The 16,882-nt window shown below is 39.6% G+C and overlaps 1 protein-coding gene across 10 annotated transcripts in view; it reads right to left on the bottom strand.

Moving 5' to 3' along the window:
* KCNH7 (potassium voltage-gated channel subfamily H member 7) overlaps positions 1–16,882 on the bottom strand; it is a 395,432-nt gene that overhangs the window by 58,218 nt on the left and 320,332 nt on the right. For all 10 annotated transcript variants that reach the window (XM_042444665.1, XM_042444673.1, XM_042444685.1 and 7 more), the window contains one exon: positions 6,395–6,794. In XM_042444665.1, the coding sequence (XP_042300599.1) occupies positions 6,395–6,794 (400 nt within the window). The remainder of the gene's footprint in view (positions 1–6,394; positions 6,795–16,882) is intronic.

The raw sequence follows: 16,882 nt of genomic DNA, 5'->3' as shown, positions 1-16,882 counted from the left end.
TTTTTGCCTAATCTGTGCATGAGAAGGGATTGGGCTGCCAGGGATCACCACAGCTGCAATGGGGAAAATGGGTGTTATAACACACAAAATTGCTGCTGCACTGCTGGCCAACCAGCACCCGTCCCCAAGCCAGGCTTATCTCGCTAATTTTGGTAGTATGGAAGCTTTCCAACTTTCAAAATTGAGAAGTTCGGGGACGGGTAGTGGTCAGCTGGCAGCACAGCAGCAATTTAGTGTGCAGCAACATGTTTTCCCCCATTCCGGCCTGATCCTGTTTCATGCCTGGATCAGGCAAAAAAGTAAATGCAATAATCTCCTAATATTTTTAGTTTTGAATGGAACACTTACTGAAACATGTTGAACTGCTCTTCTTTTTTTCTGTGTGGTGTAGGAACCCAACCCTAATTTTTCCACGTTGTTCCTACTTCTAGTATCAAAGTTTCTCTTAAAAAAGTAATGCCCAGGAACACATCAACATCATTAACTGAGATATTCCTGTATGGTATAAAATCCAACAAAATTAATCCTCATAAAGTTAGTACAGTATGCCAATTAAACTAACAGATAATTGAACCAACTAGCATAAATGCATTACCAATCATGTGCTAGAGTTTTGATAGATCTTTAGCTGTCTCTAATCTCTTCCCAAAACATCTCAGTTTTGGTTCTACTGTTGACAGGATAACCCCACAATAGCAGACGGCTGTAATGCATCTGGAGAAGACTTCCCATTCCACCTTAGCAGAGAAGACCTACACTTTCCCATGGCTCTTGGGCTACTTTCCTAGGTACCATAGGATTGCACTGGTAATTTGTAGTCAGAATTAAGTATGCAAATTTAGTGAATTTTTAAAAAATCCAAATGAGAAACAGATGCTTTACCATTAATTTATGGTTGCTATTTTATTTTTAGTATGTGTGTGTGTGTGTGCGTGTGCGTGCTTTCCTCTGCATTCAGACACAAAGGGAACAGAGAGTTCTTTTACTTTCAATGGGTGGGGATGGGGAAGCTACTGTGATGAAGGTTCCTTTAATGTTGTACTGAAAACACAAGAGTTTCAATGAGAATTTTAATGCTCTGCCTTGATTACTGATTCCCAAAATGAATCCTATTAATTTTTTTAGAATACACTGTTATCCAAATATGACACTTGGTTCATCAAATGACAATGTTCTCTTTAAAGTACATTAACCACAGAGGAAATTACCACAGAATTCTCTATAGAAAACCTCAAAATATAGTTCTAGATGGATCAACATAGAATCTACTATAACAAAATAAGAGCCTGTTAGACACATTGCCCAGCAGAGGGGGAAACCCAGAATTAGCTTCCATGTAAAGTGAATCACCACTTTCCAGCTAGGTTTAAAATGTCCTGCTTTCTCTCTCCTCTTCACCCTTTCCCCCCTTTCCCCTCAGTTTTCTTCAGTTGCTGCAAACTGAGTTTGAAGTGCAGAAGCAGTTTGCACTCAGTTAACTCAGGAGAGGGGAGACAAAGGGGGGAAATAATTTGTTTTCTACTTTTACTGCCAAGAAGGAAGATTGTGGATGTATTGCTTCAGGTAAAACTGACCACCCTCTGGTATTGTGATATGATGGGAAAGGGAAAGGTGTGATTTACTGTTTTATGTCAAGCAACAGAATGTCTTCGGCCAGCTTTGCAAAGAAACACAGGGTTTCTTATCTCTTGTGTAGAAGAAGGCGTTTAAGCAGGGGTGCATATTTGCCTTAAATCACTCCTGCATGAACAAGAGGCTCCCACTGAAGTTTCAGTTTCTAGCCAGGAGTTAATGTGACAGTAGCCCCCATGCTGCTTAAGACCAGTAGGAAGAAGGAAGACCACTCTTGCTGGTCTCTGCTACATATTGGTTATAAAGTACACCTTTCTGAGGTAATGATTCCTACTTTCAAATAACTGCTCTTTCTACCTGTTGTGGAGGTACTACCCGAACCACCACTGAAGCTGCATCTGCATTGTAAAAATAATGCAGCTTGATATTGATTTAACTTAATTCATGGTTCAATATATGAAATTCTTGAATTTGTAGTTCTGGTAGATATCTAGACTTTTCCATCAGAGAGTTCTGGTGCTACAACAAGCTACAATTCCTAGAATTTCATAGCAATGAGCCATGGCAGCTGAAGCGGTGTCAAACAGTATTATTTCTGCAGTGTGGATGCAGCCTGGGTCACATGGAGGATCAGTACTTTTCCACTGAAGGAGCTTCCTCAAAAGAGTTTAGGTGCAGAATCTATTAGAATAAAGAATTTTGTTTTATTCCATATTATAAGTATGATCGCTGAACAGAATTAATCTAGTGATGCTGATTATTATTTTTTTCAGTCACTGTTGCATACAGTAGATTAGGTCTGGAAAATGCAAATATATTGATATGTTTTTCATTTTGCATATTTCCTTACATGTGTTGGCACTTGCTGTTATGCTTCTGATTTCTAAACTGAAAGCCTTCAAGAGAAGAAAGCACTATGAGGCAAAGGACCACTGAAAATAAATCTGTGGCTGTTTTTCATTTTTGTGAAAATTTACATTGACAAGACATTCCCATCCTATTAACTGCCATGTCACATGAGGACTCTACTTTTTCTTTGTTTAGATTTGGCCTTAATAGTCTTTGATGGATTAAGTCATCATGAAAGTCACAACAAGGCTCTTTGAATAAGGGAGAATTACAACCAGAAAGACATTAGCTCTCAATAAGAAAGGTGCATATATATGTCCATGTATTTGAATTATATGTGAAGGCTGGATCTCATAGAAATACAGTGAAATCCATTGTAGGCCACATGCTGCTTTCCCTCCATTTAGTGCCAGGAGAACTAAGCCTGACCTACTTTCCCCCCTGGCATCTATCTAACATACTCCCCATAGCAAAGCATGAAGACTAAACTAGAGGGAATACAGAAAGGAAGCACTGTAAATTGTATGTAGCACTGTAATAGTGTGCCTTCTTTAAAGGTCTTTGAAACATGGACTGTAGGCTTTAGTCTTTTAAACCATCCTTCAAGAATTCTTAAAATAAACATAATACATAAATAGAAACATTTTCTTACTGAAAAAGCATGTTATTTTTGAGAGTGGTAGTAGAGGTGGGACTTCCAAAGTAATGTTTGAAATCTCAGTTCCATCTCTTCAAAAGAGCTGAGATCTTCCAAAACATTTTCAATGATAAAATGATACTCTGGTGTATCCAAGAATCTTGATGACTACTTTCTTCCATATAAATCGCCAGCTCATTTAAGACAATCTGAAAAGGCTTCCCTTACAGTTCCTGACCACTCAATCTTTTTACAAGTATGGCAAAGCATTACAGTACATGGAAAATGGCCTTTTTGGTGTTAAGGCTCAACAGCTCTGCTCTTAAATAAGCTTCTCTGGATGGCCAAGACATGGTATTTAAGCAATCTTTTTTTTTATGGTTCCTCACAGTACCAATAAGTCTTCAGGGATATTGAAATGACATTGTTAGAGACCTAAGTCCACTGTAGATACTCATTTATTTATAAGCACATCTAAAAAGTGATTATAGCAGTTTTGCAAATACGTAGCTCTGGATTATTCATTCGAATATTTGAGCCCAATGCATATTTAATCTACACAAATGAACACCTCAAAAGGGCTCTGCTGAGTTGGACTGAACAGCCCTTCAAACAGAGCAGAGAACTCAAGTCTTTCAAGATGCTGTTGAACGGCAAATCCCACCAGTCCTAGCAAGCCCATATCTAATAGTCAGATACAAAATGTGAGATGCCAACACAAGATGAGATTCAGCAACATCTGGAAAGGCACAACTTCACTATCTCTGAAAGTGAGGACTCTTCCCTGTAAAGTAGGGCATATGATCATGAGAGTATCACACAGAATATTCCAAATATATTTTATGGGGAAGACTTGAAGGAGTTGCATGCTTCCTAGGCTAGAGACAGGGAACATGTGATCCTTCAGATATTATCCATCATCCCTCACAATGACTATGCTGGATAGGATTATAATGGGAATTACACTCCACTGACATCTCAAGGACCACATATTTTCCACCATTAAGGAATAGATTCAGTTGCTCTTACTAGATCCAAGCTCTCATTTTAACCTGTCCTCATGGAAGTAGAAAAGAAATAAAGGTGCTATACATTCCTCCTGATAGGGCGTCCCCGTCACGTGCTAAGGATTGGCCGAGGGTGCACCGCCCATATTGGCCTCACCCCTAGCACGTGATGGGGGTGTCAAAATGGCGGTGCCCTGTACACACGGGTGCCGCCATTTTGATGTGATGGACACTTAGCATCCACACGTCCCAGCATGTTTGTGACACCACAAGTGCGCCATTGGTGCATTGCGGCATCACAAATGCACCACATTAAGAACCTGCTTTTTAAAGGTTCTTTTTGCTCCACGGGGAAGCCCTGCAGTCTGGAGGCTGCGGCTTTCCCGCAGAGCAAACCAGGGCGGCAGGAGACCACCCTTTTTGGGCAGTCTGTATCCCGCCATAGTATCTTTCAGCATAGGCAGTACTTAATTTCTAAATGGAAAAGTTGTTGTTGTTGTTGTGTGCCTTTAAATTGTTTTAAATTATGGTGGTCCTAAGGTGAACTTGTCATGGGGGTTTCTTCCCAATTTTTGTTCAGAGAGAACTTGCCATTGCTTTTCTTTGAAACTGAAAGAGTGTGACTTACCCTAGGCCACCTAGTGGGTTTCCATGGTCCAGCAATGATTTGAACCCAGATCTCTCCAAGTCCTTGTTCAACATTCAAACCATTACATCATGCCTTTTGGAAACTTATCTGAATCATTGCTTGTATTCCTAGAGAGGCAATTTGGCTAGGGACCCATATTCTGCACCAAGAGGCCTTTCTAATATTAAGACAGAACTTGAGAAAGTTACTTTTGAGACTACGGTCCCAAATTTCCTAGGCAGTATGCCTAGGGACCATGTTGGTTGTGGGATTTTAAGAGTTGGTATTTTTTTTAAAAAAATTACTATGTTTTATGGTCCATAACAGAACATATATAATAAAACCTTACAAAACATTATCATTATTAGATGACATACTTTTTGCCCCCCCCCCTTTTTTTTTGGATGGCTATGACCAAGTAAATTAGGATTCAGTACCCATAATGTGGAATATTTTATTAATAAATTTCTTTAACTTCATTGTACCCCTTTTCAACTTTAACTTTCTCAATCCAACATCCCCATTTCTCCTACCAGATCATTTTGTTTATTTGACCATTATATCATTCTTTTCTTTCCCTGAAATAGTCAAATAAAAGATATTCTGCAATATAATGTGACTAATTTCCCCCTTCCAACATTGGTTATTTTTCCAGCGCAATGCAATTACAGCATGTGTGGCCCTTAACAAATGTTTTAATATTTAATCTTCTGTTTTATTCAATCTGAATTTTCTCAGAGTTGAACAATTCTCCTTATCAAATTGAAAGTCATCCTGTTTATCTCCTGTATAACATATAACCAAAAATATTGTACATAGGGGCACTCCCACCACACATGAATGTATGTTCCTTTTTGACCACATCTGTGCCAACAATTTGGATAAAGTTTTTTTTACTTATCATTCCTACCTGATGTGGGGTTTTATACCATTTGCTGATTAACTTTAATTGTTGTTCTCTTACCTTTATATTTTTAATTTTAGTTATCTGAGAGAGCCAAAATGTTAAACCCTCAGTGTTCATCTTTAGATCTTTCTCCCAAATGCCCACTAGTACTTCCTTTATACCAAATTGTTTCTCCAAAATAAATTTGTAAAACTTTCCTATTAACCCCCTTTCTCCCCATATTTGTTTTCAATATATTCACAAATTGTGATGCACTGTCACCTCTTCCTTTTATTTCTTATAAAGTTCTATTTATTGACATTAACTGAAGCCAATATTTCTTGCCAAATAGTTCAGTTAATTTTTCAGTCCTAAATGGTTTCCCTCTTTCATCAAATATGCCCCCTATAATTCTATATCCTTTATCTTTTTATTACTTTAATTACTCTTCACTGATTTTTTTCTTTTGTTTAGATATTCTAATGGGTACCATTTTAAATGTTGGATTCTAGGAATTTTGATCACAGAAGAAAAAAGAAAAAGTAATCCATGATTACTTCATGGATTGCTTACACTGAAAGGAGATTGAAAAGTTAGCCCATATGAATCCTGGCAAAATTCCTGCACAGCACAAAACTAGTTTTAAAAAGGTGGTTTTCTGTATAGAAATTTTGTCTAAGGCCTGAACTTTTCCTTTTGCCTATCATGAGTTTTTCTTCACTCTCTTTCTACTTCAACTATTCTTGAGTGTTTAGCATATCAAACTGTTCTAATGTTGAAGCAGGGAATGAATGCAAAAAAGGCTCACTACTTACAGCCAATCAACATGACACAGATGGAAAAGATCTTCTCTGAGTTGGTGTTTGGAGACACATTTCCAAATCCTACACTGGTCAGGCTGCTGAAGGTAAAATATAGCGCTGTGACGTATTTGTCCTTGATGGAAGGTCCAGAGCTGAGATCACTCACATTATAGTGTTTCCCCAACTGTTGTCCAAGGGAATCTAACCAGCCAATTTTAGGAGTCAAGTAATTCCTTTCCACATTCCCGATGGCATACCAAATACAAGCCAACCAGTGAGCAATGAGTGCGAATATGCACATGAGTAACATCAGAACAGCAGCACCGTATTCAGAATATCTGTCCAGTTTCCGGGCAACCCTCACCAAACGCAGTAGTCTAGCGGTTTTCAGAAGGCCTATTAAGGTAGTTGTCTGCAGGAACACATAAAGAGAGAGAGAGAAAAAAGCACACTTAGGAGTGAACTCATTATTTTTCAAACCAGGTAAGAGGCTAAGAACATCTGTTTATGTAAAATTACAATAGGCTACACTAGTGGTTCTCAAACAGTGGGGTGGGACCTCTGAGGGGCACAAGAGTTGATCAAGGACAGTGTGAGATTTGGAGGCCCTCCTCTTCCTCCTCCAAACTTTTTCTGTCCTGGATGGGGAACAGAAAGGCGAGGAGGATGCTTGGAGCAGCTGCCTCCTCCTGAAGGAGGAGGGCAGGGAAGCTTGCTGGATCATGGCCTCTGGAGGAGGGCCCAATATATTCATGAATATGTGAATAAAAATACACACACTAAAGAAACAAAAATATTTTTATTTATATACTACAATGAGCGGGGATGCAACATCTATATGTAGAGGTAAAGAGGGTCACAAGTGTAAAAATTTGAAGAATCACTGGGCTAGACCAATAGTTCTCAACTTTTGGTCCTCTAGGTGTTTTGGACTTCGATTTTCAGAAACCTCAGCTAACATGGCTAACGGTGGGAAATTTTGGGAAATGAAGTCCCAAACATCTGGAAGACCAGAGGTTGAGATCCACTGGCCTACACAGATAGAGAGCCCTTGCCTTTAAGAGTTAATTTATTAATGTAAACAATAATCACATTTTTAAAAAGAAGATCTAAACTGGGGTCTACTGAGTAATTTTAAGTTATTCTCACAACCATATGCTTTTAGGAAGCAATCCTATGCACACTTACCTGGGAGTATGTTTCACTGATTTTAAACTGTGGATATTAATTTTGAAGATACATGCATTGGCCTACACTGTCATTTACAGTCGGGCCTCCATATCCACAGATTCTTGCATCCATGGATTCAACCATTTATGGCTTGAACATATTTTTTAAAAATAATAATACCAAAAGCAAACCTTGATTTTGCTATTTTATATAAGGAACAGCATTTTACTACCCCATTGTATATAATGGCATTTCAGCATCCATGGGTTTTGGTGTCCATGGCAGGCGGGGGGTGGGGGGGAGAGGCAGTCATGAAACCAAATCACAGCAGATACCAAAGGCCCACTGTATTAGGTTTATACATTTTTCAGTAGAGATCTAAGGGAGGTGCATAAAGATCTGAGGAAATTTTCCACCCCAGTCTGCCAAGTTTGATCAAGATAGACCTGTCATACACTTTCAGTCCAAGGGAAACTGATCTGCATATTTTCTTTTTGTCTTTTAATGGCTAACTCCCACCCCATGTACCTAGCATCATATCAGAAGCTATCTTTACATCTCCCCTATTCTTAAAAAGCAGTTTGTAGCACTGGAAATGAAATTGGTGATGATGCTGAAGAAACATAAGAGCAAAACCTCCTGGGGAAATGGAGTTTATTCTCTCCTTCATCTTGACTGTTATCTTCTGTCTACATAATAACAGCAAACTGGTCCCATTTTTATGGTGGAAGAATTTCAGAATCCAAATCATGTAGAGCTAATATCTTAAGGTGTGTGTGTGGTACTGTCCCAACTCAAAACCTTTAACTTCTCCTCCCCAAAAGAAACATCAAACTGGACTGGATGCAGGGCATCCTCAAAGGAGGAAAGAAACCTGAAACATAGATTAGAACAAGACACTTCTGACTTAATTTGTTGCTGCTGTTATTGCATGTCTTTAAGTCATGAGATTTTCTTGGCAAAATTTGTTCAGAGGAGGTTTGCTAGTGCCTTGCCCTAAGAAGTAACTATCTGTTGCCTGAGGTTTGAAGCAGGATAACAGATTTCATCACACTGCAGCATTAATTGGCTTACTTAATGCCAAGATCTTTGAGTTACCAGGAACAGTTTTGTGAAAGTCACTATCAATAGGGCATGTAGTTTGCCTCTAATTTCATTATGATCCCATCCTTAACCATGTGTATTGCATGTATACCTGAAATTCTGAAGGGTACTCCACATATCTGATGAAGACCTCTACAGTCCACAAAAGCGTATGCTATGTTAAACGTGTTAGTGCAGGACTATCTGCTGTTTCTCCTGCAAAGTGCCTATGAAACTCTGGTCATGGGAAATCAGACCACTGATCCATGTGGCTAACTGCTGTCTACATTGGGACAGGCATGCTCTAGAGAGCTTGGAAAACTGCACCATCTTATTTTTAGCCACTTATGAGCTCTGGAAGCCCACAGTGCACCATCAGAACAAACATTTTGGCCAACCAGAAGTAAAGTCATGTCCCTCCCAGTCGCCTTCTGGGTATACATTTGTTTATTTGTTTGTTTGCTTTTTCAGGGTGGGGCTTTTTAGATCTGATGGGATTGTTTGGGATGGCGGGAGTTTGGGGCAATTGGTGGGGGTTACACAATTCCTACTCTTTATTTTGAGGGACACCAGGTATTGCAACTTCCATCTGCAAAGTTGGTGCTCTATTATTAAGGAACAACACTTCCCCCTTCCTGCTCCCAAGTGACTGAGCCCTCTTTCGTAACCTGGAACTCAATGAGAAACAAAACTAGAAACTTAAACCTCTAATTCTGACAACTGTTAGGAACACAGTACTGAACCAGAGAGACCTTTGTACTTATCTAGCTAAGGCTAGGCAATCATTGTTTCTTTTAGAATCAAACTGATCAGGCAATAAATATGTCACACCTTATATTGTATTCAAACTGCAAATTTGGAACTTTCCTACAGTTTTTAATTTTACGGTAATATATTCCATAGTTGGCAACCAAAGCGGCTTATCAGGGATTAATCCTGTAAGGCTCAGTGCTATACACAGCATTATAAATAGCAATCAGAGAAGTTCTCTCTGCCCTTCAAGTTTACAAAGACGAATGTGTGATAATTAAAGCAGCATAAAGAAGAACACAGAGCTTGTTTCCCCCATCTCCTCGCCCCATCACAACCACCTATTTGATTTTCCTTTTAAGAAAGCATGCATAATACATGATGCTTAACAGCTGAAAACACTGCAGGTTCTGGTGGGAGAAACTGGCCCGTCAGTTTCTTTCCACCAAGTGCCATTTTTGATGTTTTATTAAACCTTTGTATATTTTATGCATTGCTGGATTTAGAACTCAGTGATAGTAGCCTGGAAATAAGGGGGCAGGGAGCACTTTATGGGCCACATTAATTGAAAACAAGATATTCTATTTATACCAAACTCACAACTTTCTTCCTGAAGTAACACAACAGAAGACTTCAGTTATAGCAGCTTCCAGTGCCATTGCTACAGAATGGCAGTGCTAACAAATTAAGCAACTGGCACTGGAATCAGTGGAATCATGGGTATATATGAAAAATGTGGTATAATTGGTAACTTGTTCTTATTTTTCTAGACTCTCTGAAAAATAGACACACTACATGTATTTAGCAAGGACTGTCATTCACAAAATGAAGTATCAAGATAATTGGAAATGAGAAGAAGTAAACAGCTGTGTACCAACAGTGCCAGGTAATGTCTATGGGGGGTCCTCCAACTTTTAAGCAGGAGACTATGGCCTGTTACAGACTGCCAAAATAAAGCTGCTTCGAGTCTCTTTGGAGGTATGCTATTTAAATGATGCATGGGTCCTAAGAGTCCGGAGGTTGCACCAAAGCCACACTCCATTCTTAAGCACTGTAGTGAAGCTTTGGTACAGCTTCCGTATTCTTAGGACCCATGCATCATTTAAATAGCATACCTCCAAAGAGACTCGAAGCAGCTTTATTTTGGCAGTCTGTAACAGGCCACCATCTGGAATTTTGGAAGGGTGTCATGGGCATGCTCACAAAGTCCTGCTCTGGGAGTGAGACCTGCTCCGTTCATAAAATCCCTGCTATGGCCAAGGTGGCTAGTCAGAAAACACCCATTTCCACTGGCAGCTTCAACATCAGCAGAGTGAAGAAGCCACACTGACTACTAGACTGAACTTTAAACCTGTTATCTAAAGTGCTAAACCCAGCCTCCAATAGGAGGTTAGTTGATGCTTCTTAGTTGAGAGAAAAAGCTGGGGTGAATTCACTGTCCCACTGATACTGAAGCCACCAGTGGACCTGGTGACCGGGTGAGGCCAAAAGAAAAGTAGTTTTCCCAGCAAAATGTGTACAAAGCGCAGCTGATTTCCACAGGTTCAGACCACTCCTTTGAACCCACAGGGCTCCCCCCACCTTTCAGCATATGGAAGAGGTTTGGAAAGCAATAAAACTTGGTCGAGAAACTGAATACTGTACAAAGCAGAGCTAGGATTTTAACTTCAAAGGCCAAACTACCTAATTGTCCCCCACAAAGCTCAACAGCATACTCATTTCACAGAAGGCAAAGAAGTGGTGCTCAGAATCTCCCAAGATAAAAACATCCACCCACAAATAACACCCACCCCATCTCACCCCAGCCCTAACCAGACAAACATAGACATATGCAAAAGTAAGGCAAAGGGCTTGCCAATATTGAAAAAAAGACAGAAACCAGTGTTGGCTTCCAACTTTCTGAGGTTCATTTGATTCTCTTGGCAGATCTTTTGCAGTTTAATAATGTCTTTCCACCTGCCCCCCCCACATTTAAGAAAACCTACTGATTTCTATCTTTCTTCCAGGAAATGGAAGCAACCAGATTTATCCCATTTTCATAAATAAAACCTCTTACACAGTCCAATACCAATATGTCCCCCCCTTTCTCCACCATAATTTAGATCTGCTTAAGCGTTTACCTTTAATGGGTACATTCAGATCAAACTATCTATAAACCAAGGGATTACAACCCAGGAACTGTATCCAGGTGAATAATAACATAGTGCTGAAGACTTCTTTCACTGTTGTAATCTACATGTCCACTGAAGTTTCATGTACTCCAAGGACAATTTCATACTCAACTTGGAGGAATCACAATAATCCTTCATAAATGAGGACATCTTTATATTATGTTGGTAACATCTTCCAAATCCACCATAAAAAAAAAATCATGATCAGTACATCAAACTGAAGTCAATTCAAAACTAATTACAGAACTCAATGAAACAAAGGACCCGAACATATAGGCCAAAATAAAGCTGCTTCAGGTCACTTTGGAGGTATGCTGCTTAAATGACACATGCATTTTAAGAGGCCAGAAGCTGCACCAAAGCTCTCCTCCAGTCCTTAGAACTGGAGTGTGGCTTTTGCACAGCTTCCAGCCTCTTAGGATGCATGCATCATTTAAACAGCATACCTCCAAAGTGACCTGAAGCAGCTTTACTTTGGCCTGACTGTTCAGGCCTTTAGATCCTCACATTTCACTATGATTGTGGTTGACTTCCACCTCTTTATCACCTAGACCTCTAAGACCATCCTTACATGTCCTTCTTGATCCTACCCTTATTAGCCAAACTGAGAACAGATGCTGTTGACCATGGAAAAGCCTTCTTAGGTGACCCCTGTTGAGGAGCATTTTCTCTAGGGAAATCTCACATTGACTCCGATGTCTTTTCGATTTCTAGTGAAGACATTTTTATTTGCCTGGGCCTTTTAATGTAAGCTCTTACATCTCTTGTTTAATATTGGAGTGGAATTTGTTTGTGTTATTGTGCTGAGGCTGACATTTAAATTATGAATGATGTTATGCATAAATTATGTTTTAATGCTTTTAGACTAGAAGCTGCTCTGAAAGTCTGTGGTCTGAAAGTAAAAAGTTGAGATGAAGAAAAGGCCTGAGCAGGATATGGGGAAACAACTGTTTGTATGAATATGAATAGAGACCATCATTGTGCCATGGTCTCCACTCCCAGTCTCTCCATTCATGAAGTGGTTTCTCAACAGAATCTGCACATGTGAAAGTTGCATGTGTACAGGATCTTGCTATATAGAAGGAATTCTGCAAAATATAGGATACATAAATGAGTAGGGTAGCCAGAGAAAAAATAAGCAGTGCTCCTGTCCATCAAGTGACTGGTAGGCAAAAATGTTTATATAAAAGAAGGAATTTCTGCAGGCATTGCCTTTCATACAACCAGGAAGCAAGCAACACTCCCTGAAATTCCTTTTACACAACTATTAAAATTACAGGAACCTTCTCCAGTTTTCACTCTGGTTACCCTATCAATGAGGTGTACAGAGACTATGTGCATGCAGTTGTGTGTAAGTTCTGATAGAACATCTAGTTACAATGGGTGCAAAATGCATGAAGGATCTCTTTTGAATATATTTGGATAGCTCCCCCATCATGCGACACCAACACATTTACCAGCCATGCCCAACAGCCAGTACATGACCATGGGGAGGCTTATATACATTCAAATGTACACACACAAGATCTTTTTCTATGGAGACATGAATTCTGTGGCCCTTTCACATTACAAATTATAATGCTATGATTCCACTTTAACTGCCATGACTACATCTTATGGAGTCTTGGGATTCATAGTTTATAGAGGCGCTTGAGTTTTCTGGCTGAGAATTCTGAATATGCTCTTGTTAATTGCTGTCATGTTGACTCAATTTATGGTGACCCTATGAATGAGAACCGTCTAAGATGCCATGTTATTAACAGTCCAGCCCAGGTCTTGCAAACTCAGGGCAGTTGTGCATTCCTTGATTGAGTCTATCCACCTTTCTTTCTTCCCCAATTCCTTCTAGCTTACTAAGTGTTATTGTCTTTCCTAATGAATCATGCCATCTCATATGTCCAAGGTATGATTACCTCAGTTTAGTCATTTTGGCTTTGAGAGATAGTTCAGGCTGATTTGCTCTTGGACCCATTTATTGGCCATTTTGGTAGTCCAAGGCAGTGATGTATTCAAGTCTTTTAGTCGAAGCCTCAAGTCAAGTCTCAAGTCTCTACCTTTAAGTCTCAGGTCCTTGCAAGATATTTCCAAGTTAAATCTCAAGTCTGGAAGCCAGCTTTAACAGGAAAAAAAAGATGAGGTAGTAGTGTGTGCTCCTTTGATATGCAGCAGAGACAGGCTGCTGAATAGACCACAACTCTCACTTCAATCCCATTACCTATCACTCCCCCCCCCCCCCCCCGAGAAATGTGCTCTGAGCTCTGGGACTGAGGTGGAAGTTTAGGTCTACTCAGCAGCTCATTCTCACTGCACATTGTAAGAGCCATCTAAAGCTTTTCCAAGGAGTAGCAGGTCAGAATCTCGCCTATAGCATGGGGTGCATTTCTTGGATTGGAACAGCAAATGCATTAAGTAATGGGTTTGAGACAGAGACCTTCAGGAAACAAGGGCTTCCTGCACAGCAAATATAAAGTACTGCTTCCATCATGTGACTGGTAGGCAAAAAGCAATGAGACAGAAGTATTTTCAAAGGAGGAAAATTGTTTTCCATTCCATTCCATAATGTTTCTGAAGTTAGGTCAGTAAGTCTGCTGCTAAAAATATGCAAGTCGAGTCGATGCATCACTTATTGTGGAGTCAAGACCAAGTTGAGTGAGTGAAGTGACTTGAATCTAATTGACTCGAGTCTACATCACTGGCCCATGGTATCTGTAAAATTGTCTTACAGTATCACATTCCAAATGAGCTGAATCTTTTCCCATCAGTTTTCTACAATGTCCAGCTTTCACAGCTACTATAGCATGAATAATTCTGACTATCCCTCCCTAAATTCCAAATCCCAGGATTCTATGGGAATATTTTAATATTGTAACAATTCAATTCTGTTTTAATGTATCACTTTTATATTGTGTTGTTTAATTGTACTGCTCTTTTAATATTTTATTAATGTTCTAATGTTGTGAGCCACTCTGGGTCCCAGTTCTGGGAAAAGAGCAGGATATAAATAAATATAATAATAATAATTCCATAGGATGGAATCATAATGCTATAACTGTGTAGTGTGAATACGCCTGGATTGCTCCTGGTTCTGAAGGGTTATCTCCTTCATAAAGGGAGCCCAGGGCATATAGAAGGCCTGCCTTCAGACTATCATTCATTGTTCTTTACTGGGGAGATGTCCCTAACATATTTATTGATGGTTGAAGCCAGGCTTAGCCTGGTTATTTCTGTATTACCCTTTATGTGGTTATGCTGAATGTATGCTGAAGGCAGGCACAGTTGAGAAGTTAGATTAAATGTGGGGATGGCAGTAGTAGGACTCTAGAATGGTGGTATGCATTCACATGAATGAGATCAAGTGAAGTTTGTCTGGTGTGTGGATGGCAGGGGCAATCTGGGGAAACACCCACTATCAACAGGATGAAAGCCCGGGCTTTCCAAATTTAAAAGAACTGTTTATATATATATTTCTGACATAATGCTACACTTTTCCCCCCCTCTCAAAATGACTTCCTTTTAAAATGTGTGAGAAGAAACTTCACCTTCTTAGAGGAGTCCCCTGCACTTACGGTTTCTGTGTAGGTCATTCTTCTAGGTCTCCACTGAAGGGAAGATCATTGTCTGGAAAAGTTAATTTTTTTGTACTGCAGCTCCTCAAATCCCCTATTCAGCATGACCAGAATGCAACATTCAGCTGTGTCTTTGCATAAGAAGACACTGAATCACAGCAGCCCTCTCCAGGTGTTCATTTCACAGGTGTGTTAGAGACAGAGGGGTGGGGAAGATTGCACAAAGGGATCTGATCTGTTGCAGAAGGATATATGGTCTCAGTTCTGATTACAGAGCCCTCCAGTCATGCTAATACCTGTTCAGTCTTCAATTTCCTAAACTCTGCTGCTAAATTGATTTATGATTACTGGCTATTAGGTTTGAAGGGCCCTATATGCTAGAATCTGATGAAGCAGATGAGAAAACGTATTAAAATACATTCGTCTGTCTGATTGTAGAGCCATATTTCAGAAGATATTTCACAGTTATCCCATTGTTTGGAACAATGCATTCTAATTAACTAAATAAATGTGCTTCCACGTTTGTGGGGGGTGAGGGCTGGGGGTGGAGCTGAAATCTGATTATCAGACCTTTATGTCTGCCCAAGCAGTTTTGTTTCCTTCATATTATTTATTGTTATTAATTTTCTAGTTTTACTGTTTTACCTTTTTTTTTGTATCCAACAATCTTAGGACGACAGCCATGTGCATCTCAGAGTGGAAGAACTGGCCATGCATGGTCCCTCCAGGTTACTGTAGACACCTCTGTAGCCCAGCATTAGCAAAGGCAAGAGACCATTCTATAGATTTCTCAGGAACAACATAGGGGATAGCTATTGATCTATAGGACTTCCATTGGAGCTAATATTCATAATTTCACACAATTTGGGAAGTTCCTTTTTTTTTTTTTAAAGTAAACTATACCTGTTGTTGTGTGCTTTCAAGTCATTTCAAGTCATTTCTGAGTTACGGTGACCCTGAGATGGGTATTATGCCAAGGGTTTTCTTGGTATAATAATAATAATAATAATAATAATAATTATTATTATTATTTATATTCCACTTAATCACTTGAAATCCAAGTGGATTACAACAATAAAACAAGATACAGTTAAAATTAAAAAAAAAACACCTATCGCTCCCCCCAGTATAAAAACATAGTAATACTAAAAAGAGATTAAACCAGAGAGATATTAAAACAATAGTATAAAATCACAGTTAAAATCAGTAGAAGATTTGTAAAAAAGAAATGTATAGCAGGGTCCAGATAGGATGGAAAAGGGGATGGGGAAAAGAGGAGAGAAGTGGAAGGGGGAGGAGGGAAATAGAGGTGGACCTAGTCTGGAAAGGCCTGCCAGAAGAGATCTGTCTTTAATAGCCTTTTTAAAGGTTTCCAAGGTGGTAATCTGATGGATCTTGTCTGGCAGGTCATTCCAGAGTCTAGGAGTAACTGCTGAAAAGGAACACTGGGTCACTGCCGAAAGTCTAGTCCTCTTAGGTTGAAGCAGATTCTTCCCAGCAGAACGAAGAGTGCGGGGAGGATGATATGGGGGAAAGCGTTCCTGCAAGAAGTCAGGAAACTTAATTTTTAACAGTATTCAGGGTGTAGTGCCAGCATGGTGTTAAGATTTGTTCAGAGGGGGTTTGACTTTGTCTTACTCTGAGGCTGTGAGAGTGTGACTTTTCCAAGGTCACCCACTGGACCTCCATGGCAGAGTCGGGATTTAAACCCTGGTCTCCAGAGTCAAAGTCTAGTACCCAAATCATTATACCATGCTGGC

Source organism: Sceloporus undulatus, chromosome 1 (genome assembly GCF_019175285.1).
Source record: "Sceloporus undulatus isolate JIND9_A2432 ecotype Alabama chromosome 1, SceUnd_v1.1, whole genome shotgun sequence".
Classification (NCBI taxonomy): domain Eukaryota; kingdom Metazoa; phylum Chordata; class Lepidosauria; order Squamata; family Phrynosomatidae; genus Sceloporus; species Sceloporus undulatus.
This window is presented reverse-complemented; position numbering and strand designations above follow the sequence as displayed.